Consider the following 19,291-nt stretch of genomic DNA (forward strand, 5'->3'; position numbering starts at 1 on the left):
GCAGGGCATCACGTAGCACAATAAGTTGATTAGTTTCAATTAAAGATCCCACTGCTGATAAACTGGCGGTGCCGCTGACACTTCCTCTAGTTGTGGGGACATTAAAAACGCATTGTTGTTTTTGCATCTTCCTGTTGTCGTTCTGGATGTACAAATAAGCATCGGCGTCTTTTCCTCTGCCTCTGAGGAACCAGGTTGCCTACTTTCCTTTTCCAATTCTTTGCTCTGTTTTATGCAAGCTGTAATTCTTTGGGGGCAAAGAGGCGTTACAGTTTTTTTGTTTGTGTTTTTAACTTTCAGCAGTGATGAGATGATTGTGTTCTTTTTCCTGTCCTCGCGCAGCGATGCTGAAAGTGTCTAAACAAGCTCGACAGCGGATGTTAAATGGACTCACTGAGCCACACGTCCTGCACTTAACATTTAAACGTCATTACCGTGCACAGGCTCGACGCTCACATTTGACCTCGTGAATTTCACTCGTGAAACTTGAGCTATAGATTCGATTAAACACGGTGAGCAGATCCAAATTATGAGGCAACATTTAAACTGCTGCACATGAATGCAGCATAGTCAAAAATTAGCACAGGCCCTGACGTACGCTGTGAGAGATTAGACAACTCTAGCAAAATAAATCAATTATCAGAGTGTTGCAGAACAAATGTCTGCACAGTGAAAGAAAGAGAGTGTGTGCACGCTGGGGGCTATGCTAAGCTACACTGAGCACAGCAATGCATCAACGTGTCACGATTAGCTGACTAACCCAAGAAACACAGCAGATGGATGGTAGGAAGAAAAAGAATATTAATGATGCTAAACATTAACAGCATTAATTCAAAAACTGTAAAATATTTACGATTTGCCAGCATGTAGATAAAACTTGTAGTTTTATCTCTAGTACACGGGAAAATCTCTTGAAATGCATGCAGAAGGTTTATCTGAACGCTACGATGCTGGAGGGGAAAAAAAGTAAAGGTCACATCATGCGAGCGCCTCAGATATTTCAATTATCTCGTTCTTTCTTGCAAAGGCTGCAAAAGCATTTTCTTGCTGATTGGCTCTGTGGCAGTGTTGTTATCGTCACTCTCACAGAATCAAACTGGCTCCTGTGGAAAATACGCTTATTTAAGCACACCTCCCTAAAAAGTCTTGTGTCAGGAGGTCATCTTATTTAAAATGATCACACGGTGACGGCTGCATCTCACACACTGCAGGAATGCAAAGATGTGACTGGATTTTCTGCTGATGAGCTTTACAGCAGCTCGGTGATTAGTGCCGTCACCTGCGAGTCAAACTCATATCGGTGCAATGGATCGTGCAATGCACCTGTTTCCTCCACCAGCCTCAAAATGTCTCTAATTTATGGTGTGTTATTGAGCAATGATGCGGTATCTGCGCAGGGCGTCACTCTGGACGAGATGGGGGACGTTACAGCACACTCTCTCGACAGGGGAACAAATAGTGCTGTGACACAAAAATAGCTGCACGAGGGACTCGGGGATACCAAATGTATTTGAGATGTTACTTAACCAAAAGAGGACGTGCAATATAGCATTAGCAACTTTGCAGAGGGAAATAATACAGCAGAGGGGAAAAGGGATGATAGGGAGCAACGGAAAACACATTAAAATATGGAGCAGAAGGGATTGTGGAAGAAGCAGGGGAATGAAGGAAATAGAAAAACATTTGACTGTAGTTATGAGGGATAAAAAAAAGAAGTTGTTCCCCTTTCCAGCAGATGAAAGAGGAGATAGCTGTAAAGATAAAATAAAGATGAAATACTGTATTTAATTAAATTTATGCCGTAATGCAGAAATAGATGGGCATGCAAAGTCAGTTAGGCGGCCTTTGAGCCTTTTTTTTCCTGTGCGAAAGCTTCAGACATCTAATAGAAGTATTGTGAGGAAAATACGCAGAGGCATTTAATAATGTATGCTGCAGTGAACATAAGGACAGTGTTAAGTATTCGATGCGGTGGGAGCCGCGTATAAACCCCGGCTGATGTGATAGTTGTGACAGCAGAGGACAGAAGTGAGACAAGATAGCTGAGGAACGTTACTACTTTTAACAGCTGAGGCACACTGAGTGGTAGGAAGGAGCCCCATGCAACTGCCCCTACACACACACACACACACACACACACACACACACACACACACACACACACACAGACAAAATGTCATTGGAACTGAATTAGAACTCTCCAGAGGAATCTTTGCCCGAACGCAGCACTTCCTCGAAGGGGAGCGACTGTCCTGATATTTGACCTTTCTTACTCAGCTGGACCGTTTTTGACATTTCGGTCCGTCATTCCCTTTTTTTTCTTTTTCCTTTTTTTCTTTTCCCGCTTCCTGTTTTGTTTCAGACCAAAAAATATATATAAATTATGGAGAAATTAAATACTACATACATTTGATAAAACCTTTTTTTATTTGGGATTTACAAAGTTGTCCAGTTTTGTACACAAGCGTCGATGAACTGATAAACTGCACGTGTGGAAGTAACCTTTGAAGTGTATTTCTTGTAGAGCAGCAAGATGAGGATGTTTAAATGAGCTCAGATAGTCTACTAAACACATCATGGTTCTCAAGTATGTGGAACAAGGTCTACAGATTAAAGAAATAAGGTTATTTTTTAACTTAAATTAAATGCTGACATGATATAACACATAAATCATTACTGGCAAATAAACCCTGCGTTTACCCTTGAAGGAAAAGTTATGCACGACAGAGCAAACCTTTTGAAAAACAGAAGAAAAGTTTGATAATTACATGCTTTTTATCTGGTTTTTAAGTCTCCCTGAGATCTTTGATAATGCACGCACTTAAACCCTACGGTTTAATGACTTCTACATCCAGATAAATTTGACCAAATTTATTGCTAGGACCTTGGAAAGCAGTGATATCACTAAAAAGACCCTGCAGAAGGGTTAAACTAACATTTATCTGAATATATAAACATACAGCACTGCATAAAAGTCACCACGCATTTCTCTAAACTTTGCTAGAAAAGTGGCCAATAGGTGCAGCGATTTATTGAAACATTTGCAAACACATGGAATATAAGGTCAGTAAATATTTGCTGTGACCACTTTTATACTTTTTATATGTCCAAAACTCTTTCACAAATCCTGGAGAACTATTACTCAAGACCATCAGAAGAAAGTCTGGCTCCTTGGAAGCAAAATCTAATGAAATGAGGGATTTTTCAAGACGTTTGCACAGTACTGAACATGTTCCTGGATGTGTTTAGTTTATTATTTTAATAAAAAACTACTTACAGCGTCCTGGCACAGTCTTCTCACTACATGTCGTGCAAGTGCAAATGAAAATGCAGCATCAGACACGTACTCAAATGTTATTCGAGATCTAATTGTTTGAAAAGTTTTTCCGTTGTTAAACTAAATTCTATTTCTAAGATGCCAGATCTCAGCAATTACTCAGTGTTATCGCAGGTACAGACGGATGAAGGTATGAAAATAGAGTTTATTTGTGCAAAGTAAGGTCAGACCTGATGGAGACAGCTGACCGTTTTAAATACAAACATGTTCTTAAAACACAGTCAGGTGGGAGGTGTGTGTGTGTGTGTGTGTGGGGGGGGGGGGTATTTATGTGATTACTTAATTGTAATTTATGTTCTCAAATTGTAAAAGCAAATCTGAAAAGCTGTGACGATGCTGCCGTTTTTTGCAGCGAGCACAAAGATAATATTTGCTCACGCACAAAAAGATCTGTGTTTATGCCAGAGGCGTGCTGCTTTTGTTCAGACTGTTTCTCTGAATCCCTTCTACCCCCCTTTTTCCAACTCACTGTCTTTCTCTGTAGTCTCTCACTCAGTACATAATCAGCCTTTGGACTCTAACCAAAGCTGAAAAAAATGCAACAGCTCAAGTGAGGGATGAACAAATATACAGATTTTTTATGTAACGATGTATCGCAGCCTTATTGTTTCGATTAAAAAAAAAAAACACAGGAGGATTATTAATTTAAAAAAATCATGTGTTTTGTGTGGTGATAACAGAATGAAACCAAGGCTTTTTGGAAGACATCACAGTGACAATTTAAGCATTTTTATTGCTCTAAGTGCATAAAACCTAACAAAAAAAGGATGAAATTGCTTTTTAATGCCTCACCAAAATGTCACCATGTCCTGTTCGTGTTAGTGTGAATATAAAATAGATTTCATTCATGTCTGGCTGCTTCTCTCTCTCTCTTTGTGTGCATGTGTGCATGAGACTGTGATTATCCCACTCACTCGACTGTGTCCTCCCAGTTACACCAGTGTCTCTGATCCAGCTCTTGCATGTCCAGTCTGAACTTGCCCAGGCAGAAATCCTCAATAGCGTATTCGTAGTGAGGTCCGCAGCCCAGCGCTGACACACACTGAGACGCTGCTGAGAGAAAGGGGAGGGAAGAAAAGGGAAGGACGGCGTTAGAATAATGAAGGAAAGTGGGCTGAATGTAAGTTGGATCGCAGCACAATGCATAATTCAGTGCAGGGCTAACAACTTTTTCCAACTTTTAAAAAGTGTAATGCAAAGAGCTCTGGCCGCAGCGGGATGACGGCAGAGGGCAACACTCAAGAGAGTGTCTGTAACTGCTGCCACCTTTTGTGGATCAATGCAAACTGATCCATTTCCCCATCTGTTGAAGATGACAGTCTGCTGACACAGTGTAAGCTTTATCACTGCCGTACAAGACCTCCAAAACCACAAACAGACAGATGAGAGACAGACAAGACAAACTGAACACCAACGTTTCCGGTAAATTCTTGGTGGACATGAGGGAGAGTGCTCCAGATGCTGAGAGGGACACTTTGACATATTAACAGAAGGACTGTGTGACAAATGATGTAACGCAGGTAAGAAAGTATGTGATGGCAAAGATGTTTGGTAACACCCATTCAAGATACAGTAGTATCGGTTAAAAACGACATGTCGTAAAAGAATAATGCGAGAAGACTGCAGCTGTGGTAAGCTCCACATAAAAGCTCTGGGCTTAAGGAAATTGGTAATTTCTCTGCATTCAGAGTATCAGTGCTTTTACACCTCACTAGTTAACTTTTCAACCTTTGTTTATTTCCCTGCCCGTGTGGGTGTAAATGCTCAGATTATTCAGCCAAATTACTCAGAAACAAACAGGGTGAAGAGTCACAAGGTCAAATATAAAACCTCTCCTGCAGTGACACGCTGCATTTCAGAAACGTTAGGCTGAAAATGCAAATGAGATGCTAAATATCAGCATTTTCACAGATTTGTAAATTTTTATTATGCAAGAGTAAAAAAAAGAGTTTCAATTTGTTGCAACGTTGTTGCAACGTTGAAGCCCCAGCTTTTTATTTTTTTATCAGTCACAACAGAGACGAATAAAACTGGAAGGTTTGTTGAATGTAAGTATTAGGAATTAAAAACAGACTTTAGAGTTCGGGCGTAAAAGTAATTATGTATCGACCAATGAAGGCCATTAAAGGTAAAAAATGTAGAACCGACAATAAATCGACAACTACATTAATTTATAATATTATATTTTTAAGGTGTTCTTCTTACATATCTGACAGCTTCAGCTTTCTTTTTTCATCACAGTCATAAACTTGACAACTTGAACTCTTTCTGACCAGTGTTGTAATAGTAATTAGTTACTTATTACTGATTACTTCTAAAAGAAAGTTATCAGAATCAGAATCAGAATCAGAATACTTTATTGATCCCTGGGGGAAATTATTTTTTGTTACAGTGCTCCATTTTAAACCATCGTTGCTTTACTGATTTTCAAAAGCAGTTAGTTACTTTATTACTTAGTTGCTTTTTAAAAACATGACACACAACCTCAAGACATTTCAGGCCAATTCTAATTTTTTCAGCATAACCCATCATATAAAGTTGAATCAAAACTTGTTTTATTAGTTTTAATCTTTTAACTTTAAGCATCAAGCAAATTCTGCAAATTTTCTAGCAAACTTTCAAACAGATGCAAGTAAAACACAGCAAAAATAAATAAAATCAAAGGCTCAGCAGCACTGAGTCCTGTCACTCTTAAATCTATTTCCACCTGTTTAGCAGGAGTGGGAGGTTTGCCCGGTGCCGCAGCGGTCATGTCAGTGGGGGGATCCGAGGGTTTCTCTGTGAATTTCACATTCCCGTGGCAGCGTGCATGGAGCTTGCTCAGATCTGAAGTTAAATTTTTCGTTGTAGAAAGAAGTTTTCTTCCCACGCAGAGTGAACAGGGGACTAATGTTTTTGTAGTAATGTCAGTACTTCCACACATCCGGCTTCCTCCATATTATCTATTGTTGATCTACACACGTCTGTTGCTGCCACGGACGTTGCACGCTCATACGTCATTGTCATGAGACACTCTCACAAACAACATCACGGTTTTCTAACGCAGCGTGCTTATGGGAGAGTAACAGTAATCTAATTATTTGCAATAGTAATCCCTTACTTTACTCGATACTCAAACGCATTACTTTTAACACGTTACTGCCCATCTCTTTTTCTGACACTCTCTACTGATCTTCCAACCTGTATGTGACACCCACATCACTCTAAAGCACATCTTACTCATAATTACTCATAATACTAATTATTAGTGCTCACTCCCCGAAAATAACAAATGCATAATTTAAACACGATAACCTTCTACTTTGACCAGCATATAGAGACGTCTCTTTTTTAAAGGTAGACACTACCAATGAAGTCATGTCTCAGGACGGAGATTTTCACATTAAAAGGTCTCCCACAAAACTGCACAACTAACTGTTAAAAAAGAGAAAACAATATATATTTCTACAATAAATTCCACGGCGGTATTTTGCTAAAAGGAAATACTGAATTATCACGACACAGAAATCAATCTCTTTCATCATTCTTCCTCTTCCTGTTTCCCTCCAGCGTTTACTCACTCCCTAAGCCTTTTATCACCTTTTGTCTTGTTTTGCGTTCTTATTACAACCGCCTTCATTTCTATTCAGCTGTTTTCCTTTTCCCAGTGAATCTTCTATATTCGTCTCTATTAATCCCTCCTTTGGCAGCTTGCTGAAATCTTATTACTTCTGGAGTCTTCTGGGAGTTTTGTGAAGTGGACAAACCATTTTGTGAATTTTAGTGTACTTATTAGGACTCATTAGTAACAACAATATAGAATTTTGAGATATATGCAAACACTTTTTGATCTTACATCGCTGTGTGCTTCAGAATATCTGAAATTAATAAATGGAAACTATATTAAGGTCAAGTCACAGCTTTAATTTACATCTAGTGTTAAAATATCAGAAAGTATCACAATTAAACACATGATGTTTTTGGGAAGCTGGTTGTTGTTTCGGTGCTAGTTAATGCAAAGGAGAGCCCACAGGTGATTTAGACTGGTGACTGGTTGTATTCTGCTAACACCAGGAGTGAAACTGGTTTATTTGTAAGAGAATAAGTTCCATTTTTTCAAAGCACTCAAACAAACACTGCCACAAAAATGAACAAAAAACATGAAGATGAGCACAAGCCTTGTTGCTTATCTTAAAGAAACACCTTGATGGCAGCACAACAAATCAGGATTGTTCTGTAGGAGAATTCACTGCATGATGCAAACCCCCAGCAACCCACACAAACAAACAGGCCAGTTGTACAGAACGTGTTGTAAAGAGGAACGTTGTGTGTCCTCAGAATATCCTCAAGTGGCAGATCTTTGGGGAAGCATTTGACTCAGCGTTCTCTTAACAAAGTCTCTTTGGAGCGTCTAAAGGTTGGTCACAACAGCGCTGCGAGTCGTCTCAGTATTCACAAATCACACCTTTGCTAATTCAGCTACCCTGGATCCCCATCGAGTTCAGGGTCCACTTTAAGATTCTTTGATTATTTGACTTTTAGAGCTCTGTGTAGCGGTGACAGGCCTGTTGCAACAGAGCCTTTCCCAAAATGTTACTACGGCAGAACAAAAATGTCTTTTTTCAACTATTTCAAGTTCCTTCCATCACAGGAGGAGCTGGGTTGACATGATTTAGTAAGCATCTGCCTCTGTAACGATGTAGGATGCTTTCTGGCTGTCTTTTTCCCAGTATAATATTAGCTCATCATCTGCATGAATGATATGAAGTGAAAATAAAAGAGGCTCAAATAAGAAACCCCTGTATGACTGTTTATCTTTAAAAGCCTTCAAGGTAAAAAGGTCTGATAATGGCAGTAAATACATGCTTTACACAGAGGCGATCTATTCCACAGAATAGCTTCTTCAGAAGAAACTAAGACTTGAGACTTTAATTATTTTCTATCAAAAATGAGCAAGTTTACAAATAAACTTAAAAAGTAAGTCAATTGATTGGTTGATTACTTCTTTGTTGTAACAATACTCTTGGGAATAAATCTTACACTGCTGTAAGGAAAATGCAACTGTGGGTTGCGCGCATGACATTTATTACAACTACACGTGTCAGTGTTTGTCTGTTGGTGCAGAGCAAAGGGACTTTGGGGCACTACACAGTATCATCATGAGGATGGTTTAAAAACAAATCTGTACAAAGTGGAGGAAATATGAGCAAACAGCTTGTGTACATTCACACTAAAAGTCCCGCTGTGAGGAAAGAGGATGAAAAGGCTCACACGACCGGATTCAAAGATGGTGATCAAAGAGTAGGATCAAGTGAACATGTTTGCGAGACAGAAATGGTGTAGAGAGAAGAAACGGAGGCTGAAACAGAGAAATAGAGATTTTTCCATAATTTTTTCTGTATCACATCCTGACAGTAATTCCAACACTTCAAACTGACCAGAACAGAACACAAGCATCAGAATGCAACCATTTCAGTATTTTCTGCACAGAGTTATTGCTAGGTTTATAAAACAAAACCAGTTTGTTATGGTTAAAAATAGATTAAGCACAAATATGCACTGGATCACAAAGTCCTGACTCCCACATGTTGGACTCCCTTATTTTCCACTATGATTAATAAAGGTGGCTCTACTCCCTACTCCCGTTATTAATGATGAATGCTTTCGTTGGCCATAAATTGTGTTTTCCACACTTGCCCAACATCTACATAATTCTTCATGATGCCGTACTGAGGACGGTGTTGCTACTGATTTCCACTGAGGAACTGGCACAACAAGCAAAACTGTGACCATTTACAGTGGCTGCCTTCATTGTTTAAACAAAAGTGAGGTGTGAATCCACACAAGTGCCTGTTGAGGATAACTAGTTTGAGTAAGTGCCCCAAAATGATTCACATCCAAGTGATGGGGAGTTTGAGTGTCTGTAGTAAATATGAAGGGATGAAAGGATGATTTTTGATGATGTTATTGTAGAATCAGGTCTGTGCAGGGAGAAGGGAAAATCATTTTTAATTTACAACACAAAAAATGATCCGTTACATCAGCCATTGGTTGGTTATTGTTTTCATCATAGCTGCCACTGAATTTTGAAACTGAGACAAACTGGACACTCGTGAGCTAAAGATGATGTTCCTTTTCTTCTCTGATGGCAGATGGCCCCGCCCCTCGCTGAGCCTGGTTCTGCCGGAGGTTTCTTCCTGTTTAAAGGAAGAATTTGCTTCTCACTGTCGCCAAGTGCTTGCTCATAGGGGTTCGTCTGATTTTGGGAGTTTTGACGCAACTGTTTTTGTGATTTGGCACCAGTAGCGTTGTATCCTGCAGAGAATGCAGCTTTAAGGGGCTTCTGCATTGGTGTTGTTAGCCTTTTAGCCTTCTCTTACATAAAATGTATGTTTCCACACTCCTCAAACCTTCACCTGAAAGCAAGCGTCTGCAAATACTGAGCACAATAAGCCTCATAGTGCATAAATTGGTTGGTCTCTCTGTTTAAATTTACATCCAGCAATCAGTAGTGGTTGCAAGACCCTAAGACCATGTTCACACGATAAATTCCACAGTGAGTGGGCTAACTGAGCTAACTGATTTGTGAGAAAGCCTAAGAGAAGCAAGAAATTACATACTGATGTGTACTAAATAAATTCTGTATGGATCACAAGTATAGTATGAGGTATTATTTGACCACTACAGCAAAATTAGCCAAATTTGCACACACAGTAAGAAAAGGGCCATATTGCACATTTGTCACATGCAGACTCATTTTCAGCGTAGACCTGTCACGTTTTCGACCCAGTTTTGCTTCATTCTACCAGTTAATTTATCGGGTATTTAAATACAGGAACTGCTGCCAGTATGAGACCTGGGGAGGCAGCAGCACTGTGGCCAAAAACCTTCCATTAGGTTGTCTTCAACCAGAAACAGAGTGGTTGGTAATGTAGCAACAGAAGATATCAGCATTTCCTGGTCGTGTGGAAACTCTACATTTATCTTCCAGTCCAATGGAAAAACAAACTCAACTTGGAATAACATTTATCTGCCTGATCTTTTCTTGGGTAACTTGACAAATAGTTGGACTGAAATATCCCAAAGTGTCTTTGATAAAAAGTTTTTTCTTTAACACGAGATGCCCTGTCCTGTTGCTCTAACATGTACCTCTTCTTGTCAAATCAATTTTATGTTCCAGACACACAGAGCAAAGGCAGAACATGATGAATCTGAAGGAAAGGTCGTGATTGACTGAAGATTTTCCCATTTTCTCCCGCGACCACGTATTGATTTCGAGCTGCAACTAAAAATAATGCCACCTTTAGACTTTCACATCTGCACCTTATCCTCCATCCTCAGACAAGAAGCAGACGCTGGAGACAAATTTATTTCTAGAAATTGATTTTCTGATTGTAAAAAAGTTTTTTCTTCACCGTGTTGACTTGCCCTTCCTTCCTGTAATTTCCTCCTGTTTGATGGAGGTAATTACTTCCTTCAATCATTCCTCTTGTTTAAGGGGAAAAGTTTGTCTCTTCTGAGTTGGGATTATTTAAAGTGAAGCGGCCTGAAATGTCTTTTCCCATGAATTAAGGATGTTGTTATAGGTGCAAGTATGCTGTTGATCTTAATTAGTAAGGGTAACTAATACATAAGAAGATGGCATAGTTTTCCATGTGCATGCCAGTGTCTTTGATCTTTAACACTCCACTATTTCTTCTTTGTCTCTAAGAATCCCATGCTGCTTCAGGATGCTCTGTTTATGTGTGTTATTATGTGTGCGAGAGAGATAGCATTGAACTATCTATCTATTTATAATCTGTTTTGCGTGCTCATCATCATGCAAGCTAAATAAGTGACTAAATTCAGAAAGACACTAACAACAAGCCTTGCAGCGAGACAAAGGAGCTGCATCTCACAAACTGACTGCTGAAAGAATGTATCTGTTTGTGTTTGTGTTTGCGTGCTTCACAGTTATGATTTTGACCATCAGATTTCCTCAGAGCAGTGAATTTTCACATATGAAATGTTAGTGAATGCCCAAACACACAGGTCCTGACGTCTAGCTTCACAGTTCACAATCTGCTGTTGTTCCATCACACTGCAAAATATTTCAGTGTTTGAAGCTACGCAGAAACAATATGTGAGAATCAAGCAGGAAATTAATGCAACATTAAGGCAGATAGTTTAACACAGAGCAGAACATCAGTGAAAAATTCAGGTACTTCATTCAAAGCAAACACAGAAAGAGGAGTGCAGGAGCAGATGACGATATTCTAGTCAGATGAAGTAAATGTCTAAATATAGATGAAGCCACACTTCAAAACATGTTGTCTGTGGAATTGGACTTTTTTTTATTTCATTTTTCTGCTCTGACTCATTCCCAGAATGTAAAAGATGTTGAAGCTGTGGAAAATTTCCTTTTTGAAACATCTAATGAATGGGAGAAAGTGGAAGACTAGTTTTTCACTGGGATGTGAAAAATCTCCGTGCAGTGCAAGATGTTTCCAGAACATTACACAGAATCCTCTATGATCCCATTTTAGTTTTAGACACAGTTTGCAAATAGTTTTATAACAAACCACATTAGAAACCATGAACACCAGAAACCACCAGCCACGACAAATAAGCATGAATAAAAATGTAATCTGTAGCATTTTGTTAAGTCAGAGGTTGTTTTCTCATGAATTACTAACATGTTCCTCAGCAGCATCCGGCAGTGGTACACACAGCAGCAGAGCTTGGCAGAGGAAGCAGCTCCTGGGAGTAAAATGCAAATTCAGTGCAATGCTTGATGATGGCTTGATGAAGCAGATTGGGGGCATTTTCAAAAGTTTCAGCTGTGGCCTCTGCAGCAGACAATTTGATCTCCTGTGATTGGAAAGCATGCCTGTGAGCGTGGGAGGCAGACAATACTAGCCCCGCAATACTTCCTTCATCTTATCGCCATCCTGTGAATTTTATTTGTGACAGACCAAAAGTTACTTATGTATCTCTGTGTATTTGTCAGTAATAATGTGACTGTCATCATCAGCCTGTTAGAGCTAATGTTTCTGAAACTTTGTCTCAGGCTACGTCCACACGCATCGTTTTCTCTCCGTTTTGGCCTCTCGTCCACACTGAGACGGCGTTTTCCCCAAGGAAAAACGCAGCGTTTTGAAAACGCTCTTGAAAACGCATACATTTGAAGACGGTGCGTTTGTGTTGCAGCGTGGACAGTGAAAACGCAGACTTTCTAAAATGATGACGCATCATGTGATGCAGTCATGTGACCAATTAAAAAAAGATAGCGGAGGACATTATACAGCAGTTGTTTTGTTTGACAGTCCTATTAAAGATTAATATCAGTCTGTACATGCTGCAGAGAGCTTTTCTTCAAACTTATTTAATTCTCACTCACTTTTGCAACTTTGTACTTTTGTGTTACTCGCAGCAACAACTCCACCTCATTGTTAGTCCATTTAAAAAACTCGCTGCATGTTTTTCCTCAACATTCTGCAGCGACGTTTCAAAGAGCCGGAAAGTAAATAAGCAGCAGACGGAAATGAGGCAGGCCGAATCTTCTTGCGTTTCACGCATGCGTAGGACTGGAACGTAAGTGTTTTCGGCTGTTTCAATGTGGACGCACAACTCTCTGAAAACGACTAAAAAAGCGCTAGTGTGGACGCGGAGTGTTTTCAGACGAAAACGCCGTTTTCAAGTCTATCTGGCCTAGTGTGGATGTAGTCTCCGTCACCCCTCAGCTGTTCTGCAAGTTTTAGTAAGTGTTCCCACATGTTTGTGATGCAAATAAGAAACTACAGCTGACAGGAACAGTGCAGGTAAACCTGCGGTGTAAGAAATCAAGAATAATTATGAATTTATGGATTTTTTTTTTTTTTAAATGAACCAAAACCCCAGTTTGGCTGCAGAAGAAATTTCACAACTGTGAAAGTTGAAGCAAATGGATGGATTAAACCAGCTTGTTTCAGACTCTGAATCAACTGAAAAGCTGCACAAAGGCTTGGTATAAGATAAATAATGATTATTTTTTAACTGTTAACCATGCAAAGCTACTATAAGGGTCAGCATTTTGGTTTTACTTCCAAATAATCTGTGCAAAGAACCTCTATATTTGATAGCTCTGTCACTTTATCGTTGCAGTCATCAATATTTTAAGTGACAGACGTGATGAGCACAGCTACAAGGACACAGGTGGTTTAAAGTCCAGCTAAAGCACTTTGTGAATGATGGACTCTTGATACACCGGCTATAGCAGATGTTCTGCAAAAGATTCCTCGAGGACAGAGTTGAGTCACGGATGAAGCCGTTTTCTTCCCGTGTGGAAGTGACAAACAGGCATGAGAGAGGCAGCCAGATGTTTGCTGTCAACAGCCTGAAGACTAATTAGATCGCGAGAGCTGATGTTCACAAATGGACGGGCATTCTTCTCTCTGTCACTCCTGTCTGCTTCCTCCTGTCTCATTTTCATCATTTTCTCAGCGATGATTCATGGAGAAGGAAGTCTTTATCTTTGGCCTCTGTTCAGAATTTTTGTTTTGACCAATGCTGCTTCATAACCCAGCTTAATAACAAAACACCCACTTCTTTGACTTTAAAGCACATTATATTCATGAATCATCTCAGTTCAGGGAGCAGTGAAGGATAAGAGGAAAACAGAAGCCTGTTTCTCTTCCCACCTATCTGACGGCTCAATTTAGATTTTATAAAGTTAACCAGGTTTTATACATATTTTTATAAAAGCACACACATTCAACGGCTCCTGTGCCTTTGTTCTCACTAGGAAAGTTTAGAGAATGTTTCTGGTAGCACAGTTCAGTAAACTTCTAAGAAAAATCAATGCGTGTTCCCTTTTCTGCAGGCAGAAACATGACCAGAACCACAGTGATACAGCAAATGGAAAAGTAATATTAAAATCACAAGCCAGTTTTTAACAGCTTTGAATGCAGGTCTCTGTATGTGGACGGTGAAAAGAATGTTTGCTGAGAGACTAAAATCCCACAGAGACGTCTCACACGTCACTAATTAGTTGTTTTATGGCCACCGTTCTGACATGCACATATTTTAAAAACAACCAGCTTATTTAATTAAGAATCATGTAAAAACATGTGAGCCCTGCTGTATTTGGACATGGAAGTCATGCATACACGGGTAAATGATAAGTAACCGAAAAAAAACCCAAAACCTATTTAGTCAACAGTGATTGGGTATTAAAAGATGACTGTGACATCACTGATTAGAAAAGCAAAAATTACAAACTTTGTTTGATGTTTTGCAAAGTTTGAAATAGATGCCACTAATATATCTGATATATCTGGTTTTGCTTTGTTTGTTTTAGTCTCTATGTCTCTCAGTTAGTTACTGACCTCATCACAACTATCTGCAGCAATCTGCAATATGTTTGCACTGAAGCAGCAATTATTTCTCCTCCACTTCTTGATTTTTTTTTACTTTGCCTGAAATACAGATAGTTGAACAGAAGTAGGCTAGTTTATGAACATGTACATAAACCCCCCCAAAGACAAACAAACATGTTCCCACAGGCCAAACTTGTGGGGGGAAAAAAATCCCCTTCCCAGTCATTAAATTAGCAGTGTGTGTGACAGATAAAGCATTGTATGGGTGGTGTGATGTTGTTGTATTAATGGCAGCCCATCTATAGCTTTACCACGCTTTCATATTTCCATTAAATGAATATGTGATACATCGTATGAAATTATATATACAACTAAGAAGTCCCACAGCTAAACTTACTTATCTCACCTCTACAACAGAAATACAGAAATGATCTACTTGATAATATGTTATACAGAACCAATGACTTGTGGAGTCCACAGTTTCATTACTGCCTACAAAGTGTGATATAAATTATAGGTCTCAGAGAGCAACAATGAAATATGAAAGCAATTTTCCACACGTTGGCCACAGTGATGTGAAAATTCAAAATGCCAACCCTGAAGGTTGTGCGCTTATGTGCTACGAGGTGTGTAATTTCACCTACCACTTTATGTTCGACAGCTGATCAGCGAGTGCTTTTTGAGACCACACAATAGGGCGACAAAGCCAGCGGAGTACTTACATGTATAAAATTGGCTGTTTACCACAGCTGGATACAAATGATCTGGATGAAGTGAGTCATCGCTGCTTGCTTGTTTTCTGGCGAGCAGTGCGTGAAGTATGTGACGAATTAGCAGAAAGGAACGCCGGTAGCGATACATCAGCCGCCGTCATTACATCTTGTTACGGCCTCGCCTCTAGCCCTGTCACTCACACTCGCGTACACACAAATTAGTCCTTTCCTCCACCTCTCTGTCCTAATCAGACAGCTGGAGACCTCGAGGGTAGGAACTAACATCCTGGAAAGTTCTCAGATAATTGAAGTGAGAGACAGAGAGAACAACAGAGGAATGATTTCCTTCAGAGAAACCTCGAGCGTAGCGCAACGTACACACAACCCCATTCACAATGCAGTGACTTGAGATGACCGTGAAGCTCAACAAGCCCCTCTTTCTCTCCCAGGTACTCTTATCGTTATTATCAACGCTTGAAGCTGCCACAGCAGCAAAGAAAAAAAAAGAGCTGAAGAATCAGAAAAATAGATGCATACACACAATCTCACCCACTCCCACACCCTCCTACACACTCACACACACAAAGGCTACAAAAGTGGCTTCGTACAAAGTGCTTTCAATTTTCTCATCAAACAATTACAGCTTTTCATGAGTGCTTTCAATTTAGGGGTTTAATAAAGGCTCTGGGTTTTTAACCTAAAGAGGCTGAAGTGCTTTTTTGTTTCTACTCTATTGTTAAGTTTGAAGATAATTTAAGAATTTTACGACTGGTTCTACTCATTATTTTGCATCAGTTGTTACATCATTACTTTATTTTATGCATTTTTATGGTTGTTAAAGTTCTTCTTATAGTATTAATCCAACATTTAGATACGACATTAAACCTGAACGTTTGAATTTAGATAAGAAAACTGACGCCACGATCATGGACGATATGTAGCAAACCAGTTAGCTGAGCATAGGAAAACAGAACATTTATGACAAAGAAAAGAATATAAATGACCATTGTCCATTTCCATATTCATATTTAAACTATTTTTCTGCAAAAGAAACAGGAAATCACTGAAGATCTGTTACTGTTAAGCATCACACTCAGCCTCCAGCTCCAGTAAAACACAGCGTGCTTGTGCTTCTCAGTCACTACTCTGTGTAGAGAGCTAACAGGACCCTACCCCGAACTTACTGTCAGAATAAAAATAAACAGCTCAAACACGTCGCCTGAATATTTTATTGGTGTTCTTTTCGGATGTAATAATACGGCATAAACAGGGGAAAACTAGCAGTAATAAATAAATGAAAATAATCAGACAAATGTGCTTGTTATCGTTACACTCGATGTGATTAATGTGATTAGATAACCCCTGCCTGGAGATCTATATGGATTTGTGGTTCATATGAGCGCCGATATAATGAAGTGGATTCAGGCTAAGCTCTCTGCATCACTGTTTTGAACATCATGAAAAGTGGTCAATAAATTAGATTTATTTGTATTTATGCTCCCTCACTGTAAATAATAGTCCCCCATAGATTTATCAAACCATATTAAATGCCCAGCAACAGGCCAGGCAACAAGGCACGGTGATAAATAACTGCATGGTTTCCCTCATAACAACACGATTTGTGAAGGCTAATGAGATTTTTATCACGGGGATTAGGCTTCAGGAATTGTTATCTATCCCATGTAAGAACCGCTTTGATTGCATTTAAAGTAGTCAGGTGTTGAATAAACACTAATGCGTGTACACACACGCACACACTCAGAGAGATGGAGGGAGAAATTGGTTCATATCCCTCTATCAGAGCAGGCCTTGTACGCTGCTTCCATGAAATGCTTATTGATTTTGCATCTTCTGCTTTTATAGATTTTAACAGTCTTGTTAGAGCATGTTCACAGTCTGCAATCAGGCCTACATCTGCCTTCTTTGCCTATGATCATTGTCTTCTTTCATTTTGATGTTGAAATGTGTGATTAGCATCCACAGATGTAAAAAGGTGCTTTAAAACTACCAGATAGCTCCTGCCTGGTCCTTTAGACAGGCTCTGTGACCTGCTGGTTCATTTCTCGTGGTATCCGCTCTGGACTTACACTTGCTGTAAGGAAATATATCAGTTCTTCTTTCACGCTGCCAGCTTCAACACACTCTGTTACAAAGGGAAACTATTGGGGTTAAGTATCCATCCCCACACAGTTTTAAACACATTCTTGGTGTAATCGATGTAATGCCGACAGCTGGCTGAGTGCTCTGCCAGGTGTCAGGCTGACACCTTCATGCACACCTTGCAGTGTTGCAATTATTTAAAAGGCGTGCGTGTCCTTGTGTGTGTGTGTGTGTGTGTGTGTGTGTGTGTGTGTGTGTGTGTGTGTGTGTGTGTGTGTGTGTGTGTGTGTGTGTGTGTGTGTGTGTGTGTGTGCATTTGCCCATCACATTTAGCTCTGTCAACTTGAGTTCCATTTGTCACCAGCTAGTCATTACAGTGAGCCGGGCTTTCATCACAGATAAAGGGCTGCTCAGACTGGCCAGGCCTCTTCGGTAATAGCGCACAATAAATACTCTACATTAATGAAAAACGGCACACAACAATCGGATGAGCGGATGAATGCTACAGTAACACATTAACAAAAACAAAGGGCAGATAACAGGAAGACATAAGAATAAAGACATATTCTTCTTCCTTGGATCGACTTCTATTTACCAGAGCAGTTATACACAGTGCAGCAGTGCATGAGGGGTGTGGCGATCATTTTAAAGCATCCTGTAAGAGGTGGCTTTAAAATGAGTGGAATTTGGGGAAATTGAGTTTGAATTCATATCATTTTTGCTACATTTTGTATTCTGTGCATTTTATTACTCACAGTTTACTTATCTTAAACAAACAGTAACATATAAAGGGTTCAGGGCTGACAGATCACACTGATAATCATTCTGTACATACGATCATTTTTAATCCTACAACTGTTTATAACTTGCATAGTTCACATTTCTGTATAACTGTATATCTCATATTTCTGTATAGTTTTTTATTTCATATTTATATCCTGTACATAGCTTGTACTCACTACAGCCTGTACATACTTATAGTTATAGAATATTCATAACATACTTCATACCGTGTACATTTTAACATACCATAATAGACCCATTTCTGTAATATACTTACATATCTATATTATTGCTAATATATATTGTAATATATCTATATCATGGCTAAAGCACTTCTGGATGGATGCAAACTGCATTTCGTTGCCCTGTACCTGTGCATGTGCAATGACAATAAAGTTGAATTCTATTCTATTCTATAACATCAAATATGATACCACTGGTGCTCCAGTTACATATATCTGACACATTGCAAAGAAACTGAACTGAATTTAAGGGGAAAAAACTGCAAAAACACTGCAACATTGTAACCTCACTGCAGAGCACGCTGGGAAATATATGCACATAAGCTCACAATGATTGTAAAAACTTTGAGATGAACAATCTGTTTTGTCAGTGAAACTAATGAGCATATAATGAGTCACAGTTGAATATATTTATGAAATGTATTAAAGCTCCGGTTTGCTTGTTTATTTTCATTGAAGCAGTGGCCGCGGCTGATGAGCAACAAGCAGCCACACAAGGACATGTTTATAATGACCAAGGTCTCAGAGCGAGTAAGAGGAGAATCGGGAGTGTTAATCGGTGTTTTGAGCCTCGGGAGGAATCGTGCCACTGAGTATGAGCGAGAGCGAAGACTGCCTCTGATGCGCTCGAGAGGAAACGTTGACAGCAGACACTGATGTGACTGAAAAAACTCAAAAATGAAGCCCCTTTGAGTTACAGGTTAAAGAATAGATTATAGTTTGGGTTTTTGATTGAAAGCTCGGTGTGGCTGAATCTACACAGTGTGCATGTGTGTGCGCGCGTGTGTGTACTGTGGAGTG

General features: G+C 39.5%; 1 protein-coding gene across 2 annotated transcripts in view; it reads right to left on the reverse strand.

The window, feature by feature from the left end:
• Nucleotides 1-19,291, reverse strand: part of ramp1 (receptor activity modifying protein 1) — a 64,033-nt gene that overhangs the window by 20,129 nt on the left and 24,613 nt on the right. Inside the window, exon 2 of one of the 2 annotated variants that reach the window (XM_026143666.1) lies at nucleotides 4,252-4,387. In XM_026143666.1, coding sequence (XP_025999451.1) covers nucleotides 4,252-4,387 — 136 coding nt within the window. Of the gene's footprint in view, nucleotides 1-4,251; nucleotides 4,391-19,291 lie in introns of both variants that reach the window. The other variant, XM_026143664.1, reaches the window with a different exon arrangement.

The sequence above is a fragment of the Astatotilapia calliptera genome, chromosome 16 (genome assembly GCF_900246225.1).
Source record: "Astatotilapia calliptera chromosome 16, fAstCal1.2, whole genome shotgun sequence".
Classification (NCBI taxonomy): Eukaryota; Metazoa; Chordata; class Actinopteri; order Cichliformes; family Cichlidae; genus Astatotilapia; species Astatotilapia calliptera.